We start from the raw sequence: 13,717 nt of genomic DNA on the forward strand, positions 1-13,717 counted from the left end.
GGAGAAGGAGGAAGGTGATGATGAGGAAGAGGATGAAGAGGAAGAGGATGTTGATGAGGAAGACGATGAAGATGAGGAGTCAAAGGAGGTTTCTGAAACAGAAAAATTACGATGCTTTTGCCTATGATGACCATGGTGAGGGTGTGAAGAATGACTCTTCTCATGTTCCCCGTGATTTTGGTTGTGTGGAGGATGATCGCTGCTGTCCACTGTTGACGGAGTGCTGTTGAAAAAAACATTCTATAGTTAGAATATCTGAATCGCAGTAATATGAGATTAACTTTGCCTCTAAATTTCTAACATAAAATGAGAAAAAAACTAAAATACACTTTAGCATTCATATCTCATGAAGGTGTTTTTTTGGCATATTTCATGTAATAACACATAATTGCAAAGTGGAAGGAAAAAGATGGTTTTCGAAAGTTTTTACTCCTGGTAATCAGAAAAAATGTGTTTCTACGTCAATACTTTGTAGAACCACCTTTAACTGGAGCTGCAGTAGGAAATCTTTTGTGGTATTTCTATACCACCGTTGCACAGTTGGAGTCTGCAAATTTTGTCGATTCCTCTTTGCAAAATCCCACAAACTCAGTTAGATCTGATGGAAAGTATCTCTTAACAGCAGTTTTTAAGTCTTGCCACAAAGTCTCAATTTAATTTAAATCTCAACTTTTGATTCTAGTTTGAATAATATAATCTAAACCTCTCTAATGTAGATCTGCCTGTATGGATCCTTGACCTGCTAGAATCTGTGCCAGTCTCATTTCTTTTGCAGTCTCTAACAAATTTTGTTTAATTAGCTCTATCCACTGTCTATTCTGACCAGCTTCCCTATGCCTGATGAAGAAAAGCATTCTCACACCACTGCTTTTTGGCCAGTTCTCAGTTAAATTCATCTTACCACCATCAGCTCTGATTGATTTCCTGTTCTTCCTCAAAAGAAGCGTCCTTGCAGCATGAGATGCTCCCATCTCTGTTTCATTTTGGACATACTGTTTTTAGACCTAACTTGTTTTGAAATTGACAATGTTATCCCTGACCACCTTGCTGAATTCCTTGTTCCTTATGAACTTGTCAGAAAACAGCTGTATATATTGAGGTGGAACTACACACAAATGAACTATTTTTGCAATTTAGGTGACTTCTGAAGGAACTTTTATTCTTCTTGGATTGTCTTGATGGGTGTCAGTTTAAAAGGGGCTCAATCCAGATGCATGCCGCAATTTTTTAGTATATATATCAAAAAATTTTTCTTCTTTTTTTCACTATGCACTACTACTATGTCTCTAAATGTGACATAAAATGCAATAAAGTTTATAGTTGTAATGTGACAAACATGAAAAAGTTGGTAACACTTTATTTGACGGGGTGTTCATAAGACTGACTGTCTACTATCATAAATGTGAAATTTTTATGAACATGAATAAGGTCCCTATGAATGTTAATGTTCATGAAGTGTCATTTGGTAAATAATGTCACTTTTAATGCAATGTTGCTTTAAAAGTAGCATTAAAAATAAATGAAAACCTTGTTCTAAAGTGTCAATATTTACCAAATAATGTTAAGTTTGTACGTTTAATAGACCTTTAATTCTACTTTCAAAGCAACTTTGCATTAAAAATGACATAATTTATCGAATGACACTTCATGACCACAGTCAAAAACATTCATAGGGACTCATTCCTGTTCATAAAAGGCGTCATGTCACATTTATGACAGTGTTATGTCAGTCTTATGAGCACCCCTTCAAATAAAGTTTTACCAAAAAGTTCAAGTGATATGAAGATTTTTGCAAGGCGCTGAGAGCAGTCTTAAGCAGGGAGAAGTTTCCACAGACTTACTCTTGACTGGTGTTGTCATCGGACCGGTGATGGTAGTGATGGTGGTGATGGACTTGGTGGTGGCGATGCTGCATCACTTGTTTAGCCTTTCTGTGCTTCAGTTCTTTTTCTTGATGGTCAGACATTTGAGACCCCTTGCATTGGTCTAAAATATTTCCTCATCCAGCGAGGCAGCAGCTGAGGACTGAAATAAAACATTAAATCAGTTTAAATTATATTATACTGTTTTCATGTGTTTTTTTTTAACTCAAAAAATTATAATGAAATTGTGCATTTTATATTTCATATGAATGTAATAATTAATGTAAGCTTGATATACAATAAAACACCATGACATGAAGCATAACCAATGCTTGCTTTGTAGGAAACCAATGATGAAATGTTATATATATTTTTAAAAAATACAACAGAACACTGCAATAAATGTTTAAATTGACAAACAGTCTAAAAGATAAGTGACTGTACAGTCAGTATCTGTACTTACGTTGAGAGCAGGGGTGTTTACACTTATGTTCCCTCCGTGATGCCCCCTCTTAACTGCACAAGCACAAGCAGAACCCATCCTGACATATCAATATATATCTCTGTGCCAACCAATGACAGAAGGGCTTTGATCTGAGCAGGACTCCACTAAAAACAGTACAGCGTGTGACTGCTTTTGCAGGAATCAATAAAAGAAAGTATGAATGAGTACAACATATAAACAGCAATATAAATTATGACCATAAGCTATTCATACAGATGTGTTTAGGTTTATTGACACGTCATCAATCAAATTTTAAGATGAGACAATGGTGATATGATAAATAGAAAAGCAGTTTAAGTTCACAAGAAAGAAACAGCACAAACGAACCGGGTCCAGAGGGAAAAGCCATTTCCACCTGCTGGTTTGCAGTTCAGTTATTACATCATTCAACTAAATGAAGAAATATCTGCAAGCAATATTGTTTTTTGCAAAGCTGGGTTTAATTTCACCAGCCACATTTGTAGAATCAAGAAATATTTTACATAAAACCTGCCAACATAAAGTAGGCACAAAAAAAATAAATAAAAATCTCTTCTTAGATGCACCAATCTAAGAAGAAAATAAAGAACAGATTAGAAATGCTGTTGACATCTATTATTCTGTTATCGGTTAGCAATTTCTGTAGTTTTTACACTTCAATAAAGTCTCCACAAATGGACAAAGTGTGGAACGGTGACCCACCTTCACAGTTGTCTCCAAGAGCGGAGCGACGGTTCATCCAGGAGGTCACACAAGACCCTGGAACAACATTAACACTCTGCAGGTCTCATTTTTCTCGTTTAAGGTCGACATTCATGATTCAACAAAAGGAAAGCTTTAGGAGAGCAGTGGAATCGATGATCAAGTTTTAAGGCCATGATCAAAAAAATCTGTCTCACATTACCAAAAAGACATTGTGATGATCCCGAAGTTTTGGGAAAAAATATTCTGTCAACTTACACGACAGAAGAGAACTTTTGGGAAGATGTAGATCTTGTTACACAGAATAAAAAAATAAAGCAAAACTGCTTTGTCATTTCCTGACATGAACATCGAGACGTATTGATGGAACCAGGAGTTGTAACGGGTAAAATCTTGAAGAAGAGGTTCAGCTTGCCTAGGGGTGGGCAACTCCAGGCCTCGAGGGCCGACCTCCTCCAACTTTTAGATGTATCTCTACTTCCACACACCTGAGCCAAATAATGAGGTCATTAGCAGGACTCTGGAGAACTTGACTGCACTTAGGAGGTGATTCAGCTGTTGGATTCAAGTGTGTTGGACCAGGGAGACGTCTAAGAGTTGCAGGACACCGGCCATCGAGGACCAGGATTGCCCACCCCTGAGCTAGCCGCTAGCGGTTGCTAACCTAAAGGTCAAAGACAGCAGAGCAATAAATTGAAGCATGCCATACAGATCACTTTTCAGTGGTTAAAATAAAGAAGGTTTTAGATTGGTCTATTCAAAGTCTAAACTTAAATCAATTTAAGATGCTGAGTATTGACCTCAAACAGTGTTTCCTTCTGCTAAATCTTCCAGTGTGCCTGGATTAAAACAGCTCTGCTGAGAAATATTTTTAAAAAAATTATTTGAGGAAGCAAAGTGTGTTTTATAGACAATTTTCTAATAAATTCTTGAATGTGACACATATTACCCTAATTCTCTATCTATGTCCTCTTGTGTGTACCTTTGTTCACGCCGTATAGGAACAGAAGAAATAAACAGCGTTAAACTGTTTCGTTATTGAGTCTGCCCTAATTTTATAATACAAAATGTTCCCTCCGTTGTCTATACATATCAAATACTGTTTGTTACAGCAAACAGGAAGAGATGGTAAGTAAGAAAGCAGAAAAAAAATAAATTAATGTAGTACCTTTTAAAGAGTTTTGTATTTATAATGAAGTAAAGTCAGATTTCTTTTTACAAAACATAATTAAATATGCTATTTTTACACTGTTACTCTTGAAGTTTCTATTTTCTATACTTATAATATATTAAAATATATTTCTTCTTTGCTTTAATGCTCAAGGATTAGTCTAAGTTCATCCTTGTATTAATTTGTGTTGAAGCTATCATATAAATAAATACACTCTGTAACAGACGTGCAAATAACAACGGCATGTTGACAACAAAGTCAAATTATTGATAAGTATGTCCCTATTATGTCAATGCAATGGACAAGCTAATAACTCAGTTACCGAGAGCCGCATTGAACTCCAATAATGTGACAAAGGGCACTGCACTTCACACGTTTGAATAAATCCAGTTTGCTACTTATGTTTATCTATACATGCATATAGATATAAATAGAATAAAAATAGAGGACATTTGAACCAACCTAAATAAATTGCTCAATTGTCAAATTTAACAAACTTAAAACATTAACTTAATTCAGTTACTTGTTACCAGTATAATTTGTATCAAATATTCTCTTTTTTTCAGTTTATATAGACGTAAACAAAAATAAAAATGTATTTTGACGACAACAAAGGCCGAGTCAAGACCTTTGTTTTATTCCAATTTATATGCAGTGTTTTACAAAACTTATCATTCTGCTTAGACCTTTGCATATTTTGTAAAGTTACACCTGGACGTCAATGTCTTTTTAATTTTATCTAACGTCTAAACATTTTATTGATGCTCTGGGTGTTTGTTTACAGTCGCTGTTCTGCTGGAAGATGAACCTCTGCTGCCTTCTCCAGTTTTTGTTTTTTACAGATTTTTTTGAATTTAGCTCAGTCCATCTTCCCTGTATCTGCTGAAGACAAGCATCCCCACAGCATGTCGCTGCCACCACCATGTCTCGTGGTGAGGTTGGTACGTTCAGGGTGATGTTTACATATAAAACCATGAATATTTTCCTTTCATGATATATGCTACTTTAACATAAGAACCCAATGAAACGGACAAAATGCGTAAAAGAAATTCTAGGGGTGTGAGTACTTTTTCAAGGCGCTGTATGTATGAAATAGCCAGTAGCTTTCTCCACATCAATTCAGCTGTGACTCAAATCCTCTAACAATCAATGCAGCGAACCTGTGATGCGTCACCAACACGATGGAAAGTTGGGAGAGTCAGATAACAGTCATGTGCAAACGCAATGCGTGTTGGAAGGTATTTATGAACACAAAACATCTGCAAAGCAATTAGTTTGGTGGCTGAGGTGAGATGCAAGACGTTGCACATATAAATGTGGACCAAGGGAATTGGGTTTGTTTAAGAAACTTAAATAATACACCTTATTAATGATTAAGAAAGGGAATTAATATATTAAATAAATTAAAACTTGGTACTGCTAAATTTCCTCAGACGTACATGAAAACATTTGTGAACAAAATGTGAAAAGTAATTTGTAACTATGTCTAATTTTTCATGTACTACTTTAAAATGTAAAATACAGTCTACAGTTACCCTAAATTTCTCTAAATGATATTTTTGATTTCAGTATGTGAAAGGACAGTTCTGAGCGTTTTAAGAATTTTGTACAGAATTTAGAGAGAAACGGGAATATTTCTCAGTTAAATGCCATAAAGAAGCATTTCATGCAATTAAAACAATTTTTTCTGTTCGTTTTATGTTACGCAACCAAGTTATGTTTTTTGTTTTCCAGGTAAATTATACAGAATAAATGGCACATAATTTCTGTAAAAAATATTTTATAGTCTCATTTTCTATGACAAAAACCTAAAATTTTAGTATTTGTCCACTTTCATTTTATTTTTGCTTAATCAAGGGAAATGAAGAACAATCGAGTGGTATAAACACCAAAAATCTACAGATTTAATGCAGCTGCTAAAAGTTTTCATACCCATTTAACTTTTTAAAATCACATTTAGACATGTCGAAACCACCAACTTCAGTGTATTTTTATGAGAGAAGCCAACAGAAATTAAAGAAATACAGCAAAAGACTTAGAGCTGCAAAGAAGCAAAAACGTGGTTCTCTAAGCTACTGACTCATGTTTGCGTTACTCTATCATATGTTAAAGTGTGGGTCTGTAACAACACATTAAAGCTTTTGAAAGGCAGAATATTTAGCAATAAATCACTGTTTCCTCCGGCTTACCACGGAAAGTAGAAAAATAAACAGTTAAAACAATCTTTAAACGTGTTCCGTCATGCTACAATCCCTGCAGCTTTAATGAAAAAAAAAAAACCATCTCTAAATGTAATTTTGGCAGCAGCATTAATAGATGAGAGCAGAACAGAACGACCATTATGTGGAATCTTATCGACTTCTGCGCTTCCCCTCCTGTGTTAGCATCAATATGCTGCTTACAGGCAGGAACTCTGCATAATCTGTAGTCACAATGGCACGACAATGTGCCGGACATATTTCCACACCAGCGCGTAACGAAGGTGATAGACGCAGTAATGGACTTCTAAAAGCAGAGCCAGAAGAAAATCAAAAGATTCAGCAGTAAAACGTGTCATTTTAGGGGGATTCCAATTTAATGGACACTCAAAAAAAAAAAAAAAAAAAAAACAACCAGGAAAATATACATACAGTGTGAATGTCAAATCTGAAAGCAAAGCACTCAATTTGCAGAGGAAATGCAGATCATTATAGTCGTAGGATGTGTCGGGTAAGTTTGACTCCGGGTCCCATGGCGACAGAGTCAATCAGTTTGTAATGCAGACAGTTGAAGTTTCTTCAACATTAGCAATGCTTCCACATAAAATCTAAACAGAAATTAACTTACACAGATCACAGGGAAATGTTAGCTGAATAAAGTATTGCCCCTCGTCACCAAAAACAACAACATTTGGATAAATTATGTAACTGCGTCTAGCCCCGGGGTCGCCTTTATAAGTTCTGTGTCTCACCTGGATCAACAGAACCGGTGGAACGGTGGGAGAACTGCTTCTTTACAGTCTGAGGAACGTCCTCTTAGGAGTTGGGTAAAGAGCTCCCTCTGGTGGGCAGTTTGTGCATCAGTTTCTTTTCAGGCCAAACAACAAATCGCTGCTGCTCCTCAGTTTTTCCCCACACGGATGTTGGGGTTAAGAAGAGGATCTAGGTTTGGGTCTGAGCCGGCCGAGGCGCGTCCGAGTTTCGCCATGATGATGATCAGCGTGAAGAATCCCAGGACTCCCACCAAAAGGAGCATGAAGACACGCTGCTTCCAGGACAGAGCTGTCTTCTTTCCTCCGGTACGATTTCTGGAAAGAATGCATGAAATAAGACAAAACTGGAGCAAACAAAACCCTCATTCGTTGTATTCTCTAGTCTCACAGCGCCACAACGGAGTTTCGAAGGACTGACTTTAAAATTCGTGCGAACCAGCTGAGCGCCGGTCGCCGCCGGTACTTGTCGTCGTCAAAGTCGATCTGCGTGACAGAGCCGTGAACGTCCCGTGTGTCGTAGACCTTTCTCGGAGAGGACGCTGAAGAACGACAACATGCATGTGTTAGTAAGTCACAGAAGCTGGAACCAAAAGGCTTTCTGGGGATCTACCTGTGTGTATTGTGATAGTGTCACTGGTGGAAGCAGCAGGAAAGTTGACCACAGAATGCTCCGGCATATTTGGATCCCCATTTTTATGAAGTCCGCCAACATTTTCTTGTGTCGGAGGTGAGGCAGCAGGCGGGCTGAGGCTAGTGTTATAGGAGTGACTGGAATAAACGCCACTTTTTTCTTGTCCTGTGAGGAAAAAAAATACAATTTGACTCATAAATCACAAAGGCAGAACTTCGCAAAAGTATTCAAATTTTGTCAGATTACAACTACAAACTGAAATGTTTTTGTTTTTTATTATTATTATTTTATGTAACAAACCAACACAAAGTAAGGTGTGATACACAATTAAAAAAAAATCTTAAATTGGAGAAGAATATAGTGAATTTCCATTGAGCTCCCCTAAGTCTACAGCAGTGTTTCCCAACCCTGGTCCTCAAAGCACACTGTCCTACATGTTTTAGAGGTTTCCCTGCTTTAATGTGTCTGATTCAACTGACTGCAGTTCAACAAACACCTGATAGTCAGTCATTAATTGAAATCAGCTGGACTGAAGAAAGGAAATACCTAAAACATGCAGGGCAGTGTGCCTTGAGGACCAGGGTTGGGAAACACTGGTCTATAGCACCTCGACCTGTGACTATAGTGCTATAAAGTCTGCTATAAAGTCTACTGGGTTATTTATCTGCCAGTTTTGAACATCTGGACACTACATTAGGATAGAGAGCATCTGTGAACATAAATTTCCAACTCCTGAAGATTCTTAAATAGAGTTAGGTCTGGTCTTTGACTGGGCCATCCCTAAGTTATTCCACCATAGAGGTGGATGAATGTTGAGAGTATTTACGCTGATGGGAGGCAAACTCACTCTAAAGATTTTTTGAAGCCTCATTGTGACAACTATGTGATGAAGTTCAAGGGGAAGGAATGATTTTCTGATGCTCTGTGTGTCCGAACAATTGACTCACCATCAAATGTTGACCAGTCTGTGTAGTCAGAAACATCGGCTGTTGTTTCTTCAAGAACCCCAATGGGCTCTTCAATCTGCCAGGGGACAGAGTTTTATTATCACACATAATGCAGAGAGAGGAAGAAAGAGAAAAGAAAGAAAGAAGGGAAGAAAGGAAGAAAGAAAGCAAAAAATGAGACAAAGAAAGAAAGAGAAGGAAAGAAAACAAGAAAGAAAAAAGCAAAAGAAATAAGAACACATGAAAACAAAAGAAAACAACAAAGAAGAATGAAAAAGAAGAAAACAGCACAGGAAGAAAACAAGAGAGAAAGAGAAAACACAGAAAACAAGAAGGAAAGAAACATCAACAGGTCGTTACCAATGGCAACCCTAAACCAGCTCGAGCCCAGTTCACAGATGAGAGCTGCTCTCTCAGCACATCAGCCACTGGGCTGGCCAGATTAGAGGGTGGGAACACTGGGCCCTGACAGGAGGGGCACTGGTACCCCGCTGGGGCCGTGTGGAGCGGCAGCCGAGACGCCAAGTTATTCAGACACGCCCAGTGGAAAACATCTGCGGGTCGACAAAAAGACAAGCAGGGTTGATATTTTCCTCTCGCCAAACTCACCCGCTTCTGCTGTTTTGGGTTTATAAAGATCCAACGGCACAAAAAGAACTCATCTCACCATAGCAGATCAGTCTGACTGTGTCGTGTGTGGTCAGCAGATTATTGCACAGAGCACAGTTTGGGTTGTAATCGCTGTCCTGAAGCCACTGCAGATAAGACTGGACGATGCACTGAGGAGCAGCAGCACAGGTTGTCAATGCAAACATTAAATAAACAAACATAACTAGACGGAGACGAGACGCTCTTCACCCCCCAACATTTACCTTGTTGTGGTTGGAAACCAGGCAATGTTCACACACGTTCACACGATGCTCGAAGCAGAACAGGTTGGTCACCTTCCTCTTCGGACACTTGCACAGACCCATAGCCGCATGCGCTGCGTTGGGGAGAAATAAACAATGCGGATCCGCTACTGCTTTTTGCTGGACAACCAAAAAGAAAAAAAAAATAATGGATTTTTGTCAATAACAGCTCAGAAATATCCGAGCGGATCAAACATGAAATGGGGAATTGATTCTGGAATTAAAAAAAAAGATTTCCCCAATACTTTATTTTTCTTTTGTATGCTTATTCAGACCCCATATGGAATATAAATAGGTTTTCTACACATTTTCAGAATCATTAGGAATAGAGCCAGGCAATAAAACAAGTCCAATAATTTATGGAGGAAAGTCAATAAAAGTTATAAAGGCAAGTTTCATAAAATTGCCCTTCAAAAAATATCATCAGAATGAAAATTATCGAGCCTGAATTAATTTATTATGTGATGGGCTGCTTATTGCAGCAAGTTTAATCAGAGAAGAGATTACAACAATATGTGGAATGAATTTTTAATCAAAGAAATCCTGCAGTTCTTAAAGAAATGATGTCTTTAATTCTGTAAAAAAAAACAACTCAGTTATTGTTTTCTATAAGTTAGTATTAAAATGCAGCAGATTTTAAAAACTACCTTTTTAAATTGAAACCATGTCTTGGTTCAACACAGATATATTTATTGAAATAATATTTTCCTGTCCATAGCACATAGCTCTATGTAGGAGCCCCATTCATAACCATAATAATATAAATGATAAAGATCGAAACATCTACCTAAATAGGAGCTGTGTCTTGTCTTCCCCATTTTGAAGAGTTTCAAGGAGAAACTGGCCTTTATTAAAGCTAATTGTGCTTCAGTTACAATTCAATTGCTGTAAAGAAATTGCTAGGGGTGCAAACAGATATTGCAAATAATGAAGTAGAATATGCCACAGCAATAAAATAGATAGATGTAGATTTATGGTAACGACCCGTTAACAAAGCCCCATTAGTGAATGTGAACTATTCCTCTGAAACACTGCAGCTGTGAAAACCTGACCAGCAAGAGTTTCTAGCTTACAAGTGGAAATTGTATTTTTTATGACACCTACATCACAGTGAAAGAGATGTAATGATCCAACATAACTGCTTTTTATGTCAAACTTTCCCAAAATTACATTTCTAGAGTTTTCAATCCTATTTAAAGTAAAATTAATGTTCTAATGAAAATTCTTATCTATTTAATTCAGACAATTTAATTCAGTGGAAAGGCTTTTAAAACAGAGCCTGCAAAACCACAAACTGTAAGAAAGTGGAAGGATGGATGTACCATTTAGAAAATGGGACAGTTTTAATGTTTATTACCCAAAGTTCAAAGGTTTCTCAGGTGAAGAAAAACCTACATTTAATAAACTACAATTTAGTATTTTTGCAGCTGATTGTTATCCCTAATGTGTCGTTTTCTTGTTTATATACGCCGTAATCATGCTTTAAAGGTGACAAGCTGAAGATGTTGGATGTTAAAAAAAAAAAGAATATTGATAAGAGCACCCAAAACACATCTTACTTCCAGCCCATGTTACCAATAGTTACAAACACCACGCAGTAATGCTACATGTTGACCAAAGTTCAACCTCACCACCCGCTATAACAAACTCTTTGAGACTTTTTAATACACTAACCGTTTAAAAAGCACATTTACATATCAGTACCACATCTTTTCGGCAAAAACAAAAACATCTTCTGGCAGCTTCACTCCCATATTTACGACTCTCACATTGGTTAGCTGCTAGCTCAGCGAGCTAATCCAGCTAGCTGCAGGAGCTAACGAAGTAACAAAGTAAACACTCACCTTGTTAGCTGTCACGCTGACATTAAAGAAGAGTCGTTTGTTTCAAGTGCTGCTACAATGCTGTCATTTAAGGTGTCTCCCTAAATTCCCAATGAAAGTTGCTACAGAGGATGTCATCATAAACCTGAGCTGTCTGCTTCCTCTATGTGTTTATGTGCCACGTCTCTTCCGGACTTCTACTTCCTGCTCGTGGGTTTTCATTGGTGGCCTCACCGACACATGCTGCCCCCTACCGAGCCGGCGGAGAGAGTCATTTAATGTTTCTTAGAAATAGTAAAGTTTGTGATTAAAGTCACACTCCAATATGTAACAATTTGTCACGTTTATATTTATTTCTGTGGTAATTTAGATGGTTTACCTGCACAGCAATATAAATCCAACCAATCACATTTTCTTGTAGCCTAGCTAGTTCTATTGATATTTAATACTACAGGTTGGCAGGTAAAATAATGGAAACTATGGGATTTTGCTGGTTAGAAAGAAAGACGATATTTAGTCCCAGATTTTTATGTCAAAGAAAATAATAACTGAGATATCAAAAAGTAGTTTGGTTTTTGATCTTACGTCTTTTTGTAGTTGTCTCTTTTTCAACGTTTTTTTTCTCTGTTTTGAAAGTATATATTTTTTAAAAATGTTGACTTAAGCCAATGACATGTCACTGAAGATAAAAATTTTAACCTTTCATCTCTTAGCCACCCATTAAAATGTTATCTTACTGCTCTTTTAAACAGATAATCAATAATGGTTTGCTATGGGTCTGTGTGCAAAAACTTGCAAAATTTTGCAGAGTTTTCCTCAAAAGTCAAAAAAAGAAAATCTAAAAATGTGCTTTTATTTATTAATGGTTTACAGAAAGAAATGACTGGAGTCTAATCTATATCACTATTTTATCTGATGGACCTTTTAACAACATTTCAAGTTTCAAATATCAGGAATATGAGCTGGAAAAATGACATGCATTGTACCTTAAACAAATAAAAGCATTGCTTTAAATTTAACACAACAGAGAAATGAAATAACACTCTTTTAAACAATAATAAACAATAAAGTTAGAAGTCAGCAGAAACAAAGAGGAACAGATAAAACACAACATACAGTAAAAACAATAAAATATAGATTTAAGATAACCAATATAAAAACATGACAATCAAGCACCTGAATCAAAAGGTGTCTGAAAAGTTGCAAAACACTGAGTTGTTTGGGAAGACAAACTAGAAACACACAAATGAATGCAGTGAGAGGGAAAGAAAATTATACATACCTTAAAAAAATCTATAGCAAAGCTCCATTTAAATGTATTTGCTCTCTTCCAGTCTAATAACTCTAAATAAATTCCAGTGAAATGCAATGCCTTTCATTCACCTAACTAGTAAATAGCCCACTTGTTCAATCAGTATCCATACATTACTATGGAGTACTGCTCAATTCTTCATCTAATCTTTTGACATGACAACTGAGTCATGCTCACCAGAAAAATGGCCACAAGTCAAAGCAGAATGTTGGAATACAAATGTAAATGTTCTTAGATTTTTAGTTGAAAGATAGTTTTAATGCAGTGTATTGTTTTTCTTTAATTAAGAACTACTCTGTGCTCGTCTGGCACTTAAAAAAGAATAAAAAATACTTGGTGGTTTGTGACAATAATACGACAAATTGTGAAAAAATTAGTCGTGCATGTACACTTTTTACAAAACGTTACACAATAGATACCAGTGCATGTTATCAGTCATAAAATATGCACAGACATGTCGTGATGGAGGTATGAATTAATTTTTAGGAAGCAAACACAGTTTAATTTTGATAGAATAAGTAATGAAACAAGTTTGTTTTGAAAACTGAATCAATTAATCCACTAAATTAACAAGAACTATCAGTAATTACACGAAGGATTTTCACAAAGGATCCACCGAATGACCTGTATCATCTAAAACCTGTGGTTCATCAGTTCATCAGCTCTGCAGGTGAACAGCTTTTATCCGGCTCCTTTAAAAAGCTGAAATTTCTAAAAGTCTCCATGCAAGCTTGCGTGTGTCAATGACCGTGGCTGAATATGAGAACAAATTGTTTCCTTCACACTTCACTGCCCCCCTAAATTGCCTGTAGAGGGAGACATTGAGGGCAAAATGAGAAAATGAAAAATTAAAGGAACAAACCAAGAGTAAAGCAGGGAGACAGAGCAGTGCTGCATATTTAT

General features: G+C 36.7%; 1 protein-coding gene and 1 long non-coding RNA gene across 3 annotated transcripts; both read right to left on the bottom strand.

The window, feature by feature from the left end:
• Positions 1 to 41: 41 nt before the first annotated feature.
• LOC111610055 lies at positions 42 to 3,502 on the bottom strand. The gene is made up of 3 exons (XR_002753480.1): positions 2,326 to 3,502; positions 1,842 to 2,025; positions 42 to 223 (listed from the first exon to the last, which is right to left on the bottom strand). It is a non-coding gene; the product is annotated as an uncharacterized LOC111610055 (long non-coding RNA).
• A 2,531-nt stretch (positions 3,503 to 6,033) lies between these two features.
• Positions 6,034 to 11,687, bottom strand: zfpl1 (zinc finger protein like 1). Of its 2 annotated transcripts, none has more exons than XM_023342221.1 (8): positions 11,524 to 11,687; positions 9,641 to 9,753; positions 9,436 to 9,547; positions 9,129 to 9,322; positions 8,769 to 8,844; positions 7,801 to 7,986; positions 7,609 to 7,729; positions 6,034 to 7,505 (listed from the first exon to the last, which is right to left on the bottom strand). In XM_023342221.1, the coding sequence occupies exons 2-8, from the start codon at positions 9,740 to 9,742 to the stop codon at positions 7,319 to 7,321; spliced, it is 978 nt and encodes a 325-aa protein (XP_023197989.1). In that variant the 5' UTR covers positions 9,743 to 9,753; positions 11,524 to 11,687; the 3' UTR covers positions 6,034 to 7,318. The 2 variants fall into 2 exon arrangements, with proteins under 2 accessions (XP_023197989.1, XP_014330364.1); XM_014474878.2 differs by having other exon boundaries at positions 9,641 to 9,799.
• Positions 11,688 to 13,717: the final 2,030 nt, after the last annotated feature.

The sequence above is a fragment of the Xiphophorus maculatus genome, chromosome 11 (genome assembly GCF_002775205.1).
Source record: "Xiphophorus maculatus strain JP 163 A chromosome 11, X_maculatus-5.0-male, whole genome shotgun sequence".
NCBI lineage: Eukaryota > Metazoa > Chordata > Actinopteri > Cyprinodontiformes > Poeciliidae > Xiphophorus > Xiphophorus maculatus.

Bases quoted from the DNA above. Each gene is read 5' to 3' on its own strand.
- zfpl1 (XM_023342221.1), bottom strand. From the start codon at position 9,742: ATGGGTCTGTGCAAGTGTCCGAAGAGGAAGGTGACCAACCTGTTCTGC. The intron at 9,548-9,640 runs GTAAATGTTGGG...GCTGCTCCTCAG, and splicing joins TGGTTTCCAACCACAACAAG to TGCATCGTCCAGTCTTATCT. The intron at 7,506-7,608 runs GTCAGTCCTTCG...CATTCTTTCCAG, and splicing joins TGGTTCGCACGAATTTTAAA to AAATCGTACCGGAGGAAAGA.